Here is a 16505-nt window from a genome sequence, read left to right on the forward strand (position 1 = left end):
GCTGAGCTCCTGTGATCAAGGCAAGGTTCCACCTTGCTATGTTTCAAAATATAAATACCCTCGAGCACGCACATCACAGTAGCACAATGTGCCCTCTCCACTGCGTGGGGCTGTGCAAGACCATCCCTGGGTTTTGAGGCCACATAGTCAATGCCAATGCCCTGCCGCATCAGCACGCTTCCAGCACACCCACACGCTGCCGTGGCTGCTCCATCAACACTCGTACACACATGGGTATGTGAGCTGCCCGTTGGCTTTGTGGTGTCCAGGACACCGTGGCTGGACCCACAGCTCACATACCGGTGCCCTGCTAAACACCACAAAGGCCAACCTTTGTCCTGCAGCAGCTGCGTCACTGCTGAGCACCTCAGAGAGGGACACGTGGGCACAGTCAAGAGGAAAAGGTGGGGAGAAAATGGGGATTAGCAAGGGCTGATAAAGACATGACCTCTCCCTGTCAGAGGTCTGGGTCACAAGGAGTATTGGCAGGTCAAGTTGTAACTAATTACTAAATTCAGCTTGTCAGGCAGTGAGCAGCAAGTATCAACCCAATCTGCAGCACTCAGGGCAGGTGATTGAACAGGTGGATGTGCCAGGGCAGGTCACTCTGGGACACAGCACCACGTGCCAGCAGCACCTGCTGGTGAGATGCCCCTGGCAGGACATCTGGAGATGGAACCAGCCCCACCATCACCAAACCTGTCCCAATGTGCTCCCTCTTTGCCCTGGGATAGCAGCAGCAGCTCACTCCGCTGCGCTCGGTGTCCACGCCTCACTGAGGAGCCTGAAGTCTCATGGGGGAACCAAGGGATATTTGGGAAGACACCATCAGCTTCTAATCCCACCACCCAGACTGTGTGCTCACCCTTTTCACCTATAACCTCTCCAACACTATGGCTCTACATCCCAACAACATTGTCCTCACATTTGGGGAAAGAAAGGAAAGCAGAGGCTGGACCTGGCTTTCAGCCTCTGCGGTCAGAGGACAACTGTGCACACCGAGGAGTGACATCACCTGCAGGAGCTTTCCCACACTCACGGTCCCTTCTCATTAAATGCCATGCCCGGGACCCCAACAGCCCCGACGGGAGCCACCAAACTCGCCAAGGGCTTTGTTGGTGAAGGAAGCGCCAAGGGCCATCACCACGTGGGTGGGAGGAAGCCACTGATGCCCACGGTGCTGAGGCAGGACTCTGGCATCCCACGAGAGCTGCCTGCCAGGTGGCTCACCAGCCCAAGGGCTGGATTTCAGAAAGGTAAAATCCATTCCCGGTGTCTGCTGTGGGAGCCAAACTGAGTGCTACTCATGTGACTGGCCGGGCCTCCCCCCAGCCAGGGGGACCTCTGTTGACTTCTGGTCCCACTGCAAATGGCAGAGGGGTCTCCAAAAGGCCCACCATGTGACAAGGCAGCTGCCAACACACCCATCCCATGCAGAGCAAGGAGCCCTGCCACAGGGGTCCCCGCGGCTAAGCACCCCGGGGGCTACGCTGCCCTGGCACATCTTCCCCCTTGGAGAGTGCTCACCCCACAGGAGGTGTTTGGGTGCGAGGATGCATCTCTTACCTCAGGTGTGAGCTGCAAGGCCCTGGATGCAAAAGCCTCGTGACTCAGGGCATGAAAGGAGAGCAGGAGAGCCGAAGGACATGATAAGCACCGTGGGGCCCTGCAGGGGACAGAGGGGTGGATTGTTAGTGCGGGTGCTAGTCCTGCTCCAAGAAGGACATCCTCAACAAGGGACCTCCGGTCATCAACACTCCAGTAAGTCTAGAATAAACCATCTGGAGACATCACGCTGCCTGTACGCAGAGAAATGCCCAAACTACCAGTTGCTCCCACCCATCCAGCTTCTCTGGCCTTAGATCTGACGTTCCCTTCCCAACTAAACACAAGGCCATGTGCACGCTACAGCCTCCTCTCCCTAACTCCATGGACCTCAGCCTCCGCCGCTGCCTGGCAGCTAGCCCAGAGGTGGAGCCATCCTCACAGCTGGCCTCCAACCCTTTCTGTTCTGCGACACCTCTGCTGTGCCACAGACCCAGGTGCCCCCCCCCAGCAAGTTCTGCCGGCTCCCACCCATGCAGCCCAGCCCCAGGTGTCAACACATTCCTCTCCAGACAAGGATGCCTAGCATGGCACGGGGAGCTGCTGGGCACATCAGGGAGACCCTGAGTCAGCCCAAGAGCTGCTCAAGGCCAAGGAAGCCATGACCTGCTGAAAGATATCCAGGGAATTCAAGGCAGGGCTGTGATGCAGCTCGCCTGACCCCCGAGCTGTGGCAGCTGCTGACAGGCAGAGTGTGGGTAGGCAGTGTGAGGCTCTGCTCTGCTCCTGAGTGGTGCCACTGCATTTTAAGACCATTAATAAATCCCCAGTGCCTGGAGGCTAAGCAGCACATGTCCCTGGGCTCCATGAGGCTGACAGGTGCCGAGCAGCATCCCTGCGGCCTCCACGTGCCGCTGCTTGGAAATGACGTACCCAAACCATCTCAGCAGGTCCGGCTTTTGCTGGCTCACCATGGATGAGCCACCATCTATTCAGATCACAAGGACATAAGATATTGCTGCACCCGCCTTGTGCCTCCCAAAGAGGCGCAGGCCACAGTGACTCATGGAGCTACTTCAGAGGTGAATCTCAGGAGTACCTGAGCTGCGGGCGAGCATGCCTAGGTCTCTGCAACTGAATTTGATGCTCAAAAGCATGGCTGTCCTCTCAGCCCTGTCCCACACAGCCACTTGTAGAGACTGGCTGGATCCCCCGCCCCGATGTTGGTGCTGTCCCTTGAGGGTGGGACTGTGCTCAGCGGCGGGTGGCACAACACGCCGTCTCACATCATGGCACCAAAATTGGGTTACGGGGGCTGTCCCCATGCAGCCAGCCCCGGAGGGAGCCCTGAACACCCCACCGCCTCCACTCTGCCAGACTGCCGGGTACCCCCACTGCCCCTGCCCTGGAGAAGCTGACGCAGCCTCTTCCAGGGGACATGATTCCTGCAGTCAGGCATGTGCTGAACTAAGCGGAACTGACCAGAGCTTCTGCTGAGACAGACAGAAAAAAAGGAGCAGGGCAAGACTGGAGCTGTGCCTCCCCGCTGCACCCTGAGGTCGTCTTTGTCTTTTAGTAGCTTCTCGATTGAGAAGGAGGATCCTATATAAGCGGAGGATCTTATATAAGCGTTTAGCATCAGTGCCACCTCTCAGCAAGACCTTGCACAGCTTGACCCCAGGCGGAGTATCCAGCCACCCTCCTCCTGTTTGCTTTGCTTGAAGGCAATTTTAAGGGAGAAATGAACGCACAGTGATCAGTTCAGCTACTTTGCCTCAAGATGAAAGTCATCCAGCCCTGGTCATTCACCCACCTGCCCTGCTAGCACTTTGGTTTGAAGTAAATCCTTGCATCTGCAAGAGCGTTTCTGGCCAAGCAGCCTTCCTAGACTCCTCTCACTGAGCACCAATGCCAAAAACGTTAATTACAGCACTGTAGCCTCTCCAAGCTCTGCTCTTACACAGGAGCATCTGTTGATGAGCTAGATAAAGGATTTATTACTCATTCCAGTTTTTTGCATACACTGTTCCTAAACTCCTGGTTTCTCCTCCGGGCACAGCTCCATGTCTTGCAAAGAAACACTGGAAAGCCTCCCTGACCCTGCAGGCAGACTTGGCTCTCTGTGGACTTTCCCATTTCCTTGGCTGTGTGGCACATGCCTGCCCCAAGCCTCCGACATCTCACCCTTCAAGCAATTCAGCCTTCCTCGCCCCTGGGGAGCTGCAGAGTGGGGTGGGGTGTGGGAGCAGCCCCGGGACAGAGCTCGGGGGAGCTGTGGGGTCTTCATCCCTTGAGACTCCAAAACTCACCTGGACATTTTCCTGAGCCGCCTGGGCCAGCCACGAGGCCATCTGCTTGGAGTGGGGCTGGCTGGAGGTGCGAGCTCTCCCTCCCAGCCAAAAACTTCGTGGGGTTCTACAATCTGCCCATTCTCAGCAAAACCCACCGGGATCCATGTCCCTCTTGGCTGCCCCCTGCCAGACAGACCCACCATGCTCCTGCAGCGCTCCAGAGGGGTTTCTGCTCCCTGTTTCTCACCCAGCTCTTCAGAGCTATGTCTCTCCTCCCCCGCCCTCAGAGCAGCTCCCCTCCAAACACTGTCAACATCAAAATTGCCATTTGAAGGTGACCCCCTGGGTGTTTGGAAACAAACTGGCTGTCTTACATCCACCTCTGTTTACAGGGCACATCCTGGTCCTTGTTTCCTTTAATCCTGTTGCCTTCCCCTCCTGGAGAGGCAAGTGCCACCCAGCTGTGGGGATTTCAGCCCTACCACGCCGATCTCAAGCTTTCTCCTCCCTGGGCCACAGCTGGCCTGCAGTTCCTACCCACGCTCCTGTTATCAGTGCCCTACATAGCTGAAAGCCAGCTGAGCTGTAAGGCGATGGAGGACTTGCCCTGTGTTTGAAGCAAGGCGACACGTTTGCCTATGAAGATAAGAAACTGGTGACTCGGGATGAGGTATGATGGTTAGATATTAGATTGCACAGCCCGATTGCGCAGGACGTCATAGAGCAACCGCAACGTGTGTTCAGGCTCAAGACCTGCCCTGGAACTTCTCTGGAAAGCTCCGTATCTGAGGACCACAAACAGAAGGCTCCTGTCTTAGCACTGACTCAGAGCTGCCACTGCAGGCTCTTCCCCCATCCCACGCCTGGCATTTCTCACCGCCCTGCATCACCCCCAGCTCCACCACGGGGCCACATGCTCTGGGCAGGACCTGTTTTCATTGCACAAAGCGCTCAACAACTCCGCGTGCATGACCTCAACAGAGGCGTCCGACTCATGCAATGGCATCAGCGGTGTCTCTGCTCCCTTGGCAAGTGAAGGCAAGGGGACAGGAGCGCATTGAGAAGAGGTTGATGGAATGTGTGTACCTGCCTGCTCTCCTTGACCCAGTTGCTGTTTCTCCATTACTGCTTTCATGCCTGGATGTGCCTGCCGGCCAAAAGGGATTAGGCTGGGGGATTAAGCTCCATGCATCAGCATCTGTTAGCCAAGAGCAGGGCGCGAGGAGCCATTCTTCCCTGCAGCCTGGCAGCTCGAGAGCGTTTAGCCAGCTCTGTTCATGGTCACCTGCGTGGTGGGCAGCCAAAGCAGGTGGCATAGCACCCCTTGGGCCAGGTTCAGCAGGCAAAGTTCACAGAAAGCAACAAACAGCAAGCCACCTGCTGTCCTTTGGGCAGTCTACATTTCAAGGCACCAGGTCTACCTGTGGTGTCAGGATGAAAAATGAAGCTTCAGAAGTGTTTACAGTTCCCATCCCACAGAACAGTCCCATCTTTTGGTTGCAGAGATGTCCAGCTTCTCACAACATCGAGGAGAGAAGCAGAAGGTGAGGCTGAGCACAGCCAGGTTTTCTTCTACGGAAGGACATGGACAATAATGCCTGGGGTCACAAAAGCAGGCAGAAACGCCTATGGAGCAGTGGGGTGCTGTGACAAGTTCTGTAGGCCACTAAAGCACCTCCTCCAACTGAAGACCAGTCTTCTGGAGACACCTGCGACGACTGTGCATCTCCAGCTCCATGCAGCACCCAACGCATGGGAAACCACAAGCTTTGTCCCATCTTTTCAGGCTGTCCCATCTCTCCAGAGAGGCTCAGCTTGGGCTTTAGCACTTCTTGTTTCTTCTTCATGTAACTCTGAGCAGGAAGCTGAGCTAGAGACCTCCAGAGGCCACTCTGCATCCACCCCAACCAGAACTACATGCCGCAGCAGATGCTCTGCAGCTCCTGAATCCCATGCTTGCATCTCCCAGGATGTAACAACGCAGCATACCAGGTGCCTCCACAGCAGCGCAAGTGAAACTAAACCACGCAGCAGGCTAAGCTCAGACACAAAGGGACAGAATTACACATTTTCTCTAACCCTGAACCCCAAATCCTCAAGTGAGAGCTACAGAGTGCTTCTAAGATGAGACCAGAAACCTGTTCATAGCTCTACTTGACACCAACATTATGGAGAGCTCAAAAGTAGTGGTGGTGTATCACATGCCCCCTCCACTCACCGGCCTCTACATGCTCCACAGGCAAAAAGCACTCGCCCCATCCCATCGGGCACAACTTCCCCAATAAATGCCCAACTTCAGCCCACAGGCACACAATTGAGAAAAACACCTCAAAGGTCCTACCTGTGGTCATCAATCCCTGCCCACCCTAGAAATTTGTCGCTTTATTCCAGGCTCTAGAAAAAGAAACAAAACCAAAACCTCATGTACCAGAACGCATTTATTTTTCCTAACTATACTAGCTTACTCGGAGCTACCTCATCCAGCATCTCCAGACCTTGCCGCATTCTAACCCTCAGGCTGCCACAGCCGCAGAGCCAGCAGGCAGGCAGTGCAGGGCAATACAGGGATCAGCTTAGCGTAAGCACCCTGTCCTTCCCATCACCTGGTAACCTGCACGTGCTTCGTGAAACGTTGCATCAGACCGTTTTGAGTAATGTTTGCTATTTTGTTTATCTCACCCTGGAAAGAAAATGAGGCAGGAGCAGTATCAGAACAGTGAGAGCAGGGATAAGTTGGCTTTGGGGTAGGTGGGGAATCCTAAAGGTGGAGGCAGTGAGGGATACTTGCTACAGCCCAGGGCAGAGCACAGCAAAGTTCAGGATGCTAATTTAAAACCAATCAAGAAGACCTGCTTAATTAGTCTCCAGAACAAGGATCCAAATACTGCTGTAAGATGCTGTGAGGATCAAGCACACCAAGTTGAAGAGACAGGCAGCCGCTGACTCCTTCCCCATGGAGAAGGAAAGGCACCCAAAAAAGGGGGGGGCTCTAGCCCCAGGGGTGTCAGGATGCAACTGAACAAAGCCACAGCACCCAGATGTGGTGCTGGGACAAACACTATCGCATTTATGTAAAAGTCCACGTGAGCACACCCCAAGCTGCTTCACAACTCCGAACAGGTACAGCCACAGCCGAGGGAAGCATCACTCCACAATGGCCAACCTCTCACTCTGTTCGGATGTCAGGCCAGAACAGACCGTGCTCCCCCCCACACCGGCACTGGGAGCTCAGGTAGCCTCACGTGAGGGCTCAGCTGAGAGGTGCTGCTCAGCCCAAACTCAGAACTGAACTATTTCCTACTACAGACACCACCATGCTAGCAGTACCCCATACTTGGCAGGGGTGCTCAAGAACAGCCGATGGAGGGAAGGAGTTAAAAAAAAAAACAAAAAAAACAAACAAGAAAAAAGTAAGATTCTTTAAATCTGTATCCATACGAGCCAACTCAATGATGAGCTTCTGCCAGCTCTGTGCTTCTGCAGTTTCCTACACGGACCCCACAGCCGGCCCCTCCTTACGGGCGCAGCCACAGCTCCAGAGCACAGGTCATCTCCACCTCGGCCCAGGTGGCACAGGGCTGAGCAGCACAGCCTCCCTCCTAACCTCACCTGGCCCTCGCCAGCGCCCAGGGAAGCGCCTGGGCACACTGTAATCCTCCCTTATGAGGGAGCATTAAATCAGTAATTACATGACACAACAGGGTGAGCAAGCACCAGAGACGTCTGTCTCCCAAGTGCCTAAGGCTGGGAAATAATCTCAAACACCCCACAGGTGCTCAACACACAAAACCACAGCGAAGTCTTCAGAAGCCACTCATGTCTTTTATTAACTAGTAGGAATGAGAAGTAAGCCCAAAGAGGTAGTTAACAGCTCGCCTGCAGCAGGAGAGAAGAGACCCCGCACTCCCCAGGTATGCACGGGCTCATTGTGCAAGGCAATAAACCAGCCTCCCTTCCAGCCCTCTGAGTCAAAAGCGGCTGGCTCTTGGAGTAAAACCACCACTGCGGCAAGGGCAAGTCAGTTCCAGTCGTTTATTCATTGCAGCATTTGAAGTACACCAGGTACCTGGTGAAGCTCCCCAGACAGACAACAGGAAGATTACTCGGTACAGTAGATTTATATAAAAAGAGAATTAAATAGATAAAATGACACGGTAACCTCTCACTCTTGCTAAAAACAGCGCAGACTAGCCCTGAGCCCAGGTTAACAGCAACAGCTTCAGCCTTTCCAGCCAGTCGTGGTTAGAACCTTTATGGCCCCATACCCAGCAAGACATCTGTCCCCACAGCTGGGGCAGGGGGTGCGCTTCTCAGGCCAGCCCTTCAGGAGCTTGGCCTCAGACGCTGTGCAAAGCCTGGCTCCCAGTAAGGTTCAACCTTGTTGAGCACGTCCGGCAAGCTGTCCCCAGCTTTGGTGCACAAGTGTAAGAGCAGCTCTGCTGAAGATCGAGCCTTCAAGTACTTCAGGATCCACCACAGGTAATGGGTTCGAGCCATCTAGAAAGACTGGTAGGGCCAAGACACAGGGAAGCACCCCAGACTGTTGCCTTTCCTGCGCTAAGCCAGATTTAAACCACATGTTTTGGGGCTGCTCCCGAACTGTGCACAGTTCAGTCATGCTTTTGCAAGACACCGCATTGCAACTGTGTTAAAACAGTCTCCACCTACTCTAGGTCTCCTGTTTATGCCAGAAAAAAGTCCTATACCAGAAAGACTAAGTATTTCTCTTCAGTTTTCACATTTCCATTTTCAGGAACTGTTCACCTTCTGTTGAGAAGACGGGGTCCAAAGCCACGTGCCTGCAGAACAGCAGGCAACATAAGTAGCACCAGAATGAAGAAAGCCCACGTTACTGAATACGAGACTGTTGATCCCACTGACACTGGCGGTACTCAATCTAGGAGATCACTGTATCTCTCCAGAGTCTCCCTCTCCAGCTCCAACAGCTTTTGGTAAAGTTTCTCAGCAGTGTCCTCATCCACATCAATCTGGAAGACAGTAAGAACAGCAGTGTGAGACCACCACTCACAGCAGCCAGCAGAGATGCTGAGGGCAGCTCTAGGGACAGGCAGGATGCATCTCCAGAGCTTCTGCGGTCACAGAGAGGGAAGCAGAGACATCTGTCACCAGGGCACAAGCCAGAATGTATTTTGGGGAAGCACCACTAGGCACTCACCCTGTTTTAACCATCACCTCCACCGCCTTCCAGACTCCAGCCTGAACCAAGTTACTCTAGGAAACCTCACAGATAATGTCAGATCCCTCCTTGCTGCTCAGCATTCAACAGGCCTCTTGTTTCCACTCCAGCCACAGGACACCCTTGGCACCAACCCTTCCATGCAAGGGAGATGGCAAGATCCCTAGCCAAGTCCCCTGCAGCCGGAGACTGCCATTTACCTTTCTGGGTTCCACGTAGTTCTTCCCCAGTCCAGAAGTACAGCTGTGGTACTTGACAAGTGCATCCAGGTGCTCCGGCTTCTGTTTGAACAGCCACACCTAGGAAGGACAGCAGAAGCGTGTCTGAGTCTGGTGCACACTGCCCCAGCCAAGCCTGCGGCCAGCAACCCAGCTGCCCATGGATGCAGCAGAACACGCCACAGGGGCTTCCATCGAGCAGGGGAAGACCTGGTATCTAGAGAAAAAGTTCCGAGCTGGCTCCCCTCAGCTGTGACCTGTCTGAGCCAACAGTAACCCAGGCTTGTGTCCCAGTGCTGAACCACTAACGTGGCTAAGTTGGGTCACTGCTGTGCTTGAGACACACTGCGCCCTGCACCACCCACCTCCACCCCCATGCCGGCACGTCTACGGCTGCTGGGCTGCCAACAGGGAGAGCAGCCTTCCCTGCACTGAGAGAGAAGAAATAGTTTTTTTTTCCAAAACAGTTTCTTTTACGGGTACCTGATGAAGGTCATAAAGCATCAGCTGGTGGATCAACCTCGCTCACAGCTGGGCCCCCAGCCCCCCCCGCTGTACACTGCTGAGGGCTGAAACACAGCACCCACCCACCAGCCTTGCCAGAGGCTCTTTGCTCAAGCCAGCAGACCCTGGAAGGGCTACCCAGGAGGAGGGAATATTAAAATCAATTTTTGTGAACTACTTACATGAGCTTCTGCTCCATTATACGGTGTCAGAGTGTAAGTTTTGGCAAAAAATCGGATCTGAGGGGAAAAGTAATGACAGAATCTGTATTGTGGCCCATGGGTTCTTTGGCAAGCCCCCTGCAGCCCAGCCACGCCAGATAATTTACTAGAGGTAGAAAGGCTTCTCAAAGCTGACTCAGGTAACACTGTGTGCTTACGACTAAAGCATCCCTTTATCACCACAAACTATCTTCTGGAGCCACCCAGCAGATCGGGAAGCCCTGTGCCACACTCACCCCCAAAGCAAGAGGCAACGGGCCACACACACGCCTTGTGGGCACCTCTCCCTGCACGGTCTCAAGCACACGTAGGGCAGGAGGCAGAGAAGATCTGCAGTGCTGCCAGCACCCAGGACAACCGAGAAGGCATTGCCTCTCCCCTGCTAGGAGAAATGTGATCCACCAGGATCAGCTGCTGCCAACTGGGGCAGCTTAAGGGGAAAGGCCAATCTTGCAGCAAGAGCATCAAAGCTTACAGCAGACAGCCTTCAGGGGCAGAACCGTAGCGAATGTAAAAAGCTAGAGCCCAGAGGAATAAAGACAAGGAAAGTTTTGGGGAAGAGGCAATAGAGTGCAGGAGGCTTTGGCTTCCGAGGGAGGGAAAGAAGACAGCAGGAGACATGGCCTTCTGGAGGGATGGAAAGGAGAACACTGAAAGATACAGAGTCTGTTCTAGAAACAAACAGCATTTCAAAGCACAGGGGCCAAGTTTTGTCCTCGGCTCTGCTGCCACCAAAGCGATGGTGCCTCACAGGCCCTCAGCAGGCTGGCTACCCTTCCAAGGCGAGCCTTTACAAACACCGCTGTGACCAAAGGGCAGAACCCTGGCTCTGTGCACAGTGCTGCCCAGCGCCAGACCTCTGAACTCAGCTTGGAAATCAGGGCGCCAAGGTGGCAATGGGAAAGTTTGCAGAGGGGCCAGCCTGCTCAATCCAACAGAAGTGTATAGCAGCACAGGTGGCAAGGAGCCAGAAGCACACTGCGCATCACTTGCGGTGAAGTGTATCACAGCAGAGCTACCTCAACCCAAAACCAGCCAGGAGATCCACTTACCAGCCACATGATGGGCATCAGCAGCTTCCACAGGAAAACTGGCAAAATTCTGTAGGTCATGTTAGACATAACGAGACCAGGACAAACAACACTGGAATACAGACCCTGCAGAGGAGAAACCAAGTCAGTGTGCAAATACACAACAGTCAGTTTAAAAACTGATCATAATCCTTCTGTCTTAGTACTTCTCAGCAAGAAAATGAAGGTGAGTATGGACTAGTAAACAGTAGGTATTCTCCTCCCTGAAGTTACCAGAGCCAGAGAGTGATTAGATGTCAGGACTTCTGAGAAGTTTAAGTTGAAGATGGTCAAGTTAAAGCTGTGCCTGTTGCAAGCCCACGAGACAGAAGGCGCAGCCTCCCAACGCATCACCTCATGTTGCAGCCTCCATGCGGCTCAGCACCACCAGCAGTCATCCCATAAATTACAGCCCACTCAGGTCAAAGGCTACCTCGCACTTAAGAGATAAGGGCTCAGCCTTCTAGGACAAAGCCATTTTCTCCTGAAGTACTTCTAAAGAGTGCAATCACCATCACTGGACTAGGGCTGCAGCTTGCCAACAAAGGCTGGCAGTCCCCCGTGACAGGGAAGGCAAGTTGCTCATACATCTTAGTATAACAAATGTGAACAGCAGCGTTGGAGCCATCAGGAGAGACAGCAGAGCCTGCACCTCAAGAGCTCGCAGGCAAAGCTGCCAGTGCAGCCCTGTTCTGACAGGCAGGTATGCCTGAAAAGAGCGGCAGCTCTTTGCTCTTTAAGACCAATTCTTTAGTCTAAAGAGACGGCTAGAGCTTGCAAGGCAGGGACAGCTCTTAAAGTCTTCTGCTTTCAGAAGTTTTTCCAACAAGAACCCCAGAAGCAATCTCTCTGGCAGATTCTCTACCACCCACACCACCAGTTCAACCTCAGGCGTGTTTAGCATCTACATGTGCATTAAGGAACATATAGGATTGCTATGAATGAATGCAACTAGGCAACAACAATGTAATGATAATTATAAATAGTAGGAGCTCATTAGGTTTCTTCAGACATACAAACCCCATCATCACCTGCTTATTAAATTTCCTGTTCAAAACCACACTTGTCAGGTCAGTAGCATATTTGGAGGAACTGTATGATTCCTGCCCCTTGGCATGCTGATAGTCAGAGAGGCTGAAGGCAGACTCCCTGGCATTGCTGGAAGAGGTCCAGATGAGTCGTGAGGGCTTTTCGTTACCGCAGAGTAGAGACTCAAGTTGACGAACCTGCAAGAGAATTTTTAACTTACTTAACACAGTAGTTGTCAAGTTTTACAGTATAGCTTTACAGTTCTCAAAAGCTGCAACCTTATGTCAGCTTTCTTGGCCAGTCTTCACTAGACAAGCCAGTGGCCACTGCTCAGGTGTGACTTTGGCCCAAAGTCCACCAGGAACATTTAGAAGCACCTGCCATTCTCTTGCACAGCTCAGCTGAGCCCTCAGGATTTAACACAGCCGAGCCTCAGTATTCACTTTGGACACAGAGAGAATTAGGTATGGCTCACCTCTATTCACTAGCTAACTAGAATAACCTTAAAATTATATCAATCCTTTCAACACTGCTTTCAATTGCTATTTAAATGGAGCCTTTGCCCTATCATTCGTTACCTGCCAGGCTGCAGCATCATCCAAACCTGTAAGCCAGAACCAATTCACCAGTACTGCCTGCACCCACCCCTACCCACACCAGGCACACCTCGGCCCTCACACGCAGCCTCACCAGGATAAAGTGTCCAAAAAGGTTGGTAGCAAACACCTCCTGAAGTCCATCTCCGTTCAGCCTGTCCGTCTGGGTCATGATGCCTTCCGCAGTGGTCAGCATGTGAAGCACCCTCCTGAAAGCCAAGGATGGGAGTTAGGAACACTGTCAGGAGACACCTATTGCTCCCCAACTCACAGGCTCCACATGGGCTCTCTAGTTTCACCTTCAAAGGATTCATGAAAAAAATGACTGGAAAAAAAGTTACTAGAGTATCCCAGTCTCGTTATTTGTGAGTGTCTCAGTACTGACTTGAGCAGAGATGACTTGTCCCTTCCTTTCCCCACAGTAAAGTACCATTAAAGAAAAAAAAAAAGAAGTCTTACTCTCCCATTTCATATTCAGGTAACAAAAATCAAGCTCCAGCATGGAACTAAGCCCTAATTCAGATAAGGAAAGCAGTCTAGCACCTCTGGCCAGCACCCCAACAACGGCATGGGACTCAGTGCCAGCCCCTTCGCTCAACATCCCCACGGGGCTTACAGGACGGAGATGCTCAGCCTCACAGCACTTACACCCACACCAACCATTAGCTTCACAAAACACGCAATCCGCAGCTGAAAACAACTACAAAAACCTACAGCAGAACCAAAACAACAGCAAGGAGACCCAGCAGCAGCAGCTTTCACCCCCCCCGGCAGCGTGCCGGCGGTGTTCACCCGGTACCCGGCATCACCTTCTAGGTACCCGGGATCAGCAGCAGCCCCGGGTGCCCCACAACACCCCAGCTGCCAAGGCCACCCCACACAAGGCCACGCATCCCACTGGGACATGATGGGGTCTTTGGCCTGGGACCCAGGGGCACACCCTGGCCGCTGTCAGCCAGGCCCCCCCCGGCATCTCCTACCCGGTGAGCAGGCCGTGCCAGAGCGCCTTGAAGTTCACGTGTGGGTTGGGCATGATCCCAGCGTTGAGGTAAACAAAGTCCAGGTGCTGGAACCTGCGTGGGGCAGAGCACAGGGGTGAGGGGGCCCCGGCGGGGTGGCGGAGGGGGGAAAGGGGGACGGACGGACCCCGGCACGGGGGGCCCCGTACCTGCAGCGCAGCTCACGGGCGACGCGCAGGACAGAGGCCAGGTTACCCAGGTCCACCTCCACGGTGGAGACCTGGGCGGCGGGGTGGGTGTCCAGGATGAGGTCCCGCGTGGCTTCGCTCTTCTGGGCGTTGCGGCAGGCGATGCAGAGGTGGATGCGGCCATCCTCCTCCAGCAGCCGCCGGCACAGCGCCAGCCCCACGCCGCTGCAACGGCACCGTGTCACCCGCCGGCTGGCCCGCGCCCGCTCCCGTTCCTCCTCCCGTTCGCGTTCGCGCTCCCGCTCCCCCTCCCGTTCGCGCTCCCGTTCCCCCTCCTCCTCCCGTTCGCGCTCCCGCTCCCGCTCCCGCTCCCCCTCCTCCTCCTCCTCCTCCCGTTCGCGCTCCCGTTCCCCACCCGCTAGCACCGGTCACCAGCACCACCCGCTCCATCACGCCGCCACCGCTACCGCCGCCCCTCCCCCGCACTATAAGGGCGCCCGGCGGTGACGCCCCGCCCCGCTGCCCCCGCCAATCGCCGCGCGCGGAGGGGGCGGGGACTGCGCCGCCGGTGGCGTGATGGTGGGCCGAGCGGAGGGGGCGGGGCGCAAGGGGACACGCCCTCTTGGGCACGCCCCCATGTTGAGGCCACGCCCCATATGACGGCCACTCCCCTGTGTGGAGGCCACGCCTACTCTTTCGAGCTGCTCTCCTCGCCTTGCTGCCTTGCCATGCGTTGCCCAGTCTTGCCTTGCCCGGTCATACCGTGCCTTGCTGCCTTGCCTCACCTTGTTATGCCTTGCCGTGATACTTTGCCTCGTTTCCTTGCCTTGCCTCACTGCTTTGTCTTGCTTTGCCTTGCTGCTTTGGCTTGCCTTGCCTTCCCCTGCCTTGCCTTCCCCTGCCTTGCCTTCCCCTGCCTTGCCTTGCCAGCCTGGCAAAGGCAAGTCCATTGTGCTCCACCACTGCAGCAGGCAGGCTTTCCGCAGGCAGCCCTGGCACACTCTGCCCTCCCATCCTTCGCCACAGAGAGACGTTTTGCAGCCAAACAGAAGCACCACCAGGTCACTGTTTCCCGGTGCTACTGTGGCAGAAGTCTGGATGCACCGACCCTGCCAGAGATGCCAGCTGCCACCCTTCTCCTGGTGGGCTGGTGTCATGGCTGGAGCAGAGGATGGACACGCCAGCCCCCAGCACCTCCCTGAGCCATGGCCCGCGGCCATGTGCACCCAGTGCAGGGTGCCCAGGCACAAAGCCCAGGGGTCGGGTTGGTGGGGTCTGCGGTGTCCTTGGGCAGATGTGCCCCTGCCTGGCCTGATGCTCCCAGCTCCCAGCTTGCTGAGACAGGGCTGGGAGTGGCTGCAGTGCTCCCTGAGCAGGTAGAAGGCATCTGAGGCCAGAGACAGATATCAATTAAGTGGCATGAACAAAGCCTGTCCTCGCTCCTGGTTCAGCCACAGCGTGACGCGTGGCCACCAGTAACACACACAGCAAGGACGAGATCTCCTCTGCCACAGCCAGCAGAACCACGTGCAGGGAGACCAACCAGCCTGCCCACAGAGCACAGACCCCTACCCCTGCCCTCCCCTCTGCCAGACCCACCATCACACCTCGGTCCCTGCTGGTGACATCTCCTGATGCAGATGCTGAGCCTCAGAGCGCCCTCCCTCCCTGTCACCCAAGGAGATGGGCAACTGCTGTGGGTCAACCAGCAGGTCTCTTCAGCATCCTTCCTCCATCTCTTATGCTTACCCGTGTGTGCTCCCCCAAGCTCTCCCCACACAGCATCTCAGGGCACACAGCGCAGCCCCCAAGCACCCCAGCAGGCGGGTACTGGCCGGGCTCCCGGGGATGCCCACAGAGGAGGCGAGCTGCATTCTGAAGTGCCACAAGGAAACCATGCAAGCAGATTCACGTAGCAAGTGTCTCTTCAGCGGGTTTGCCCCTATATGTAGGTGCATCTACTGAATATATACATGCCTTAGCAATAGTATACTGGAAACTGTGCCACGCGTGACTTGATCGTGCTGAATTAATGCATACGAAAGTATGGAGGGGTCCGTGTACTCTCAAAGTACAAAGTTCCTCCTGTCCAGCAGCAGGAGGGTCCGATACGGGGGCATGATGGGTACCCTGCCAGGGCTCCTGGGGGACATGCGGCTTTGGCACCTGTCCAGTTTGCTCACGGAGCTGCCGGATCTGGAAGGACGGACTGGTGCCAGACTGCTGTGGGATGCTCAGGGCACCAGAGTCCAGGTGCTTTAGCCGAGCTGCGATCTCTGGGCCAAGAGCCAGGGAGAGCTGGGGTGCCTGCTGCTCCATGCCCACGGGCTGTTGCAGGCTTGGGCATTGGGCAGCAGCCGGTGAAAGCTCTGCTATGTGCAATCCTCTCACACGGCAGGTGGAGATGTGGATTTATCCTGGGAGAGGAGGACCTGAAGATTTCCCCTTGGAGGTGAAAGGTGCTAACATCCTGCTGCTGTGCAGCACCCGTGGGGCATCCAAAATGCATTTTGTGGGCAGTTGAGCAGCTCTAGAGTGGCTGTGGGTGGTGAGAGGAGGTCCCCTTGGCATGTTTCTCATCGGGGCTGGCATGCCCACTCCTCCCTGGCTGACAGGGAGGAGCTGCAGCTGAGCACGCTGCCCACCCCAGCAGCCAGGCAAGGAGCCGGCAGCACACCAGGCTTCTC

The 16505-nt window shown here is 55.1% G+C and overlaps 1 protein-coding gene across 2 annotated transcripts; it reads right to left on the reverse strand.

The window, feature by feature from the left end:
• Positions 1-7636: 7636 nt before the first annotated feature.
• On the reverse strand, positions 7637-15787 carry HSD17B7 (hydroxysteroid 17-beta dehydrogenase 7). Of its 2 annotated transcripts, none has more exons than XM_080407029.1 (9): positions 15568-15787; positions 13840-14043; positions 13652-13744; positions 12766-12880; positions 12078-12272; positions 11029-11133; positions 9938-9994; positions 9234-9332; positions 7637-8824 (listed from the first exon to the last, which is right to left on the reverse strand). In XM_080407029.1, exons 1-9 carry the CDS (start codon positions 15774-15776, stop codon positions 8729-8731), a joined length of 1173 nt encoding a protein of 390 aa, XP_080263155.1. In that variant the 5' UTR covers positions 15777-15787; the 3' UTR covers positions 7637-8728. The 2 variants fall into 2 exon arrangements, with proteins under 2 accessions (XP_080263155.1, XP_080263156.1); XM_080407030.1 differs by lacking the exon at positions 15568-15787 and adding an exon at positions 14234-15552.
• Positions 15788-16505: the final 718 nt, after the last annotated feature.

This window comes from Falco punctatus, assembly GCF_963210335.1.
Source record: "Falco punctatus genome assembly, chromosome: 11".
NCBI classification, from domain to species: Eukaryota; Metazoa; Chordata; class Aves; order Falconiformes; family Falconidae; genus Falco; species Falco punctatus.

Bases quoted from the DNA above. Each gene is read 5' to 3' on its own strand.
- HSD17B7 (XM_080407029.1), bottom strand. From the start codon at position 15,776: ATGCACCTACATATAGGGGCAAACCCGCTGAAGAGACACTTGCTACGT. The intron at 12,881-13,651 runs GTAGGAGATGCC...CTTGGCTTTCAG, and splicing joins TGGCACGGCCTGCTCACCGG to GAGGGTGCTTCACATGCTGA. The intron at 9,995-11,028 runs GTAAGTGGATCT...TTTTCCCCTCAG, and splicing joins TGATGCCCATCATGTGGCTG to ATCCGATTTTTTGCCAAAAC.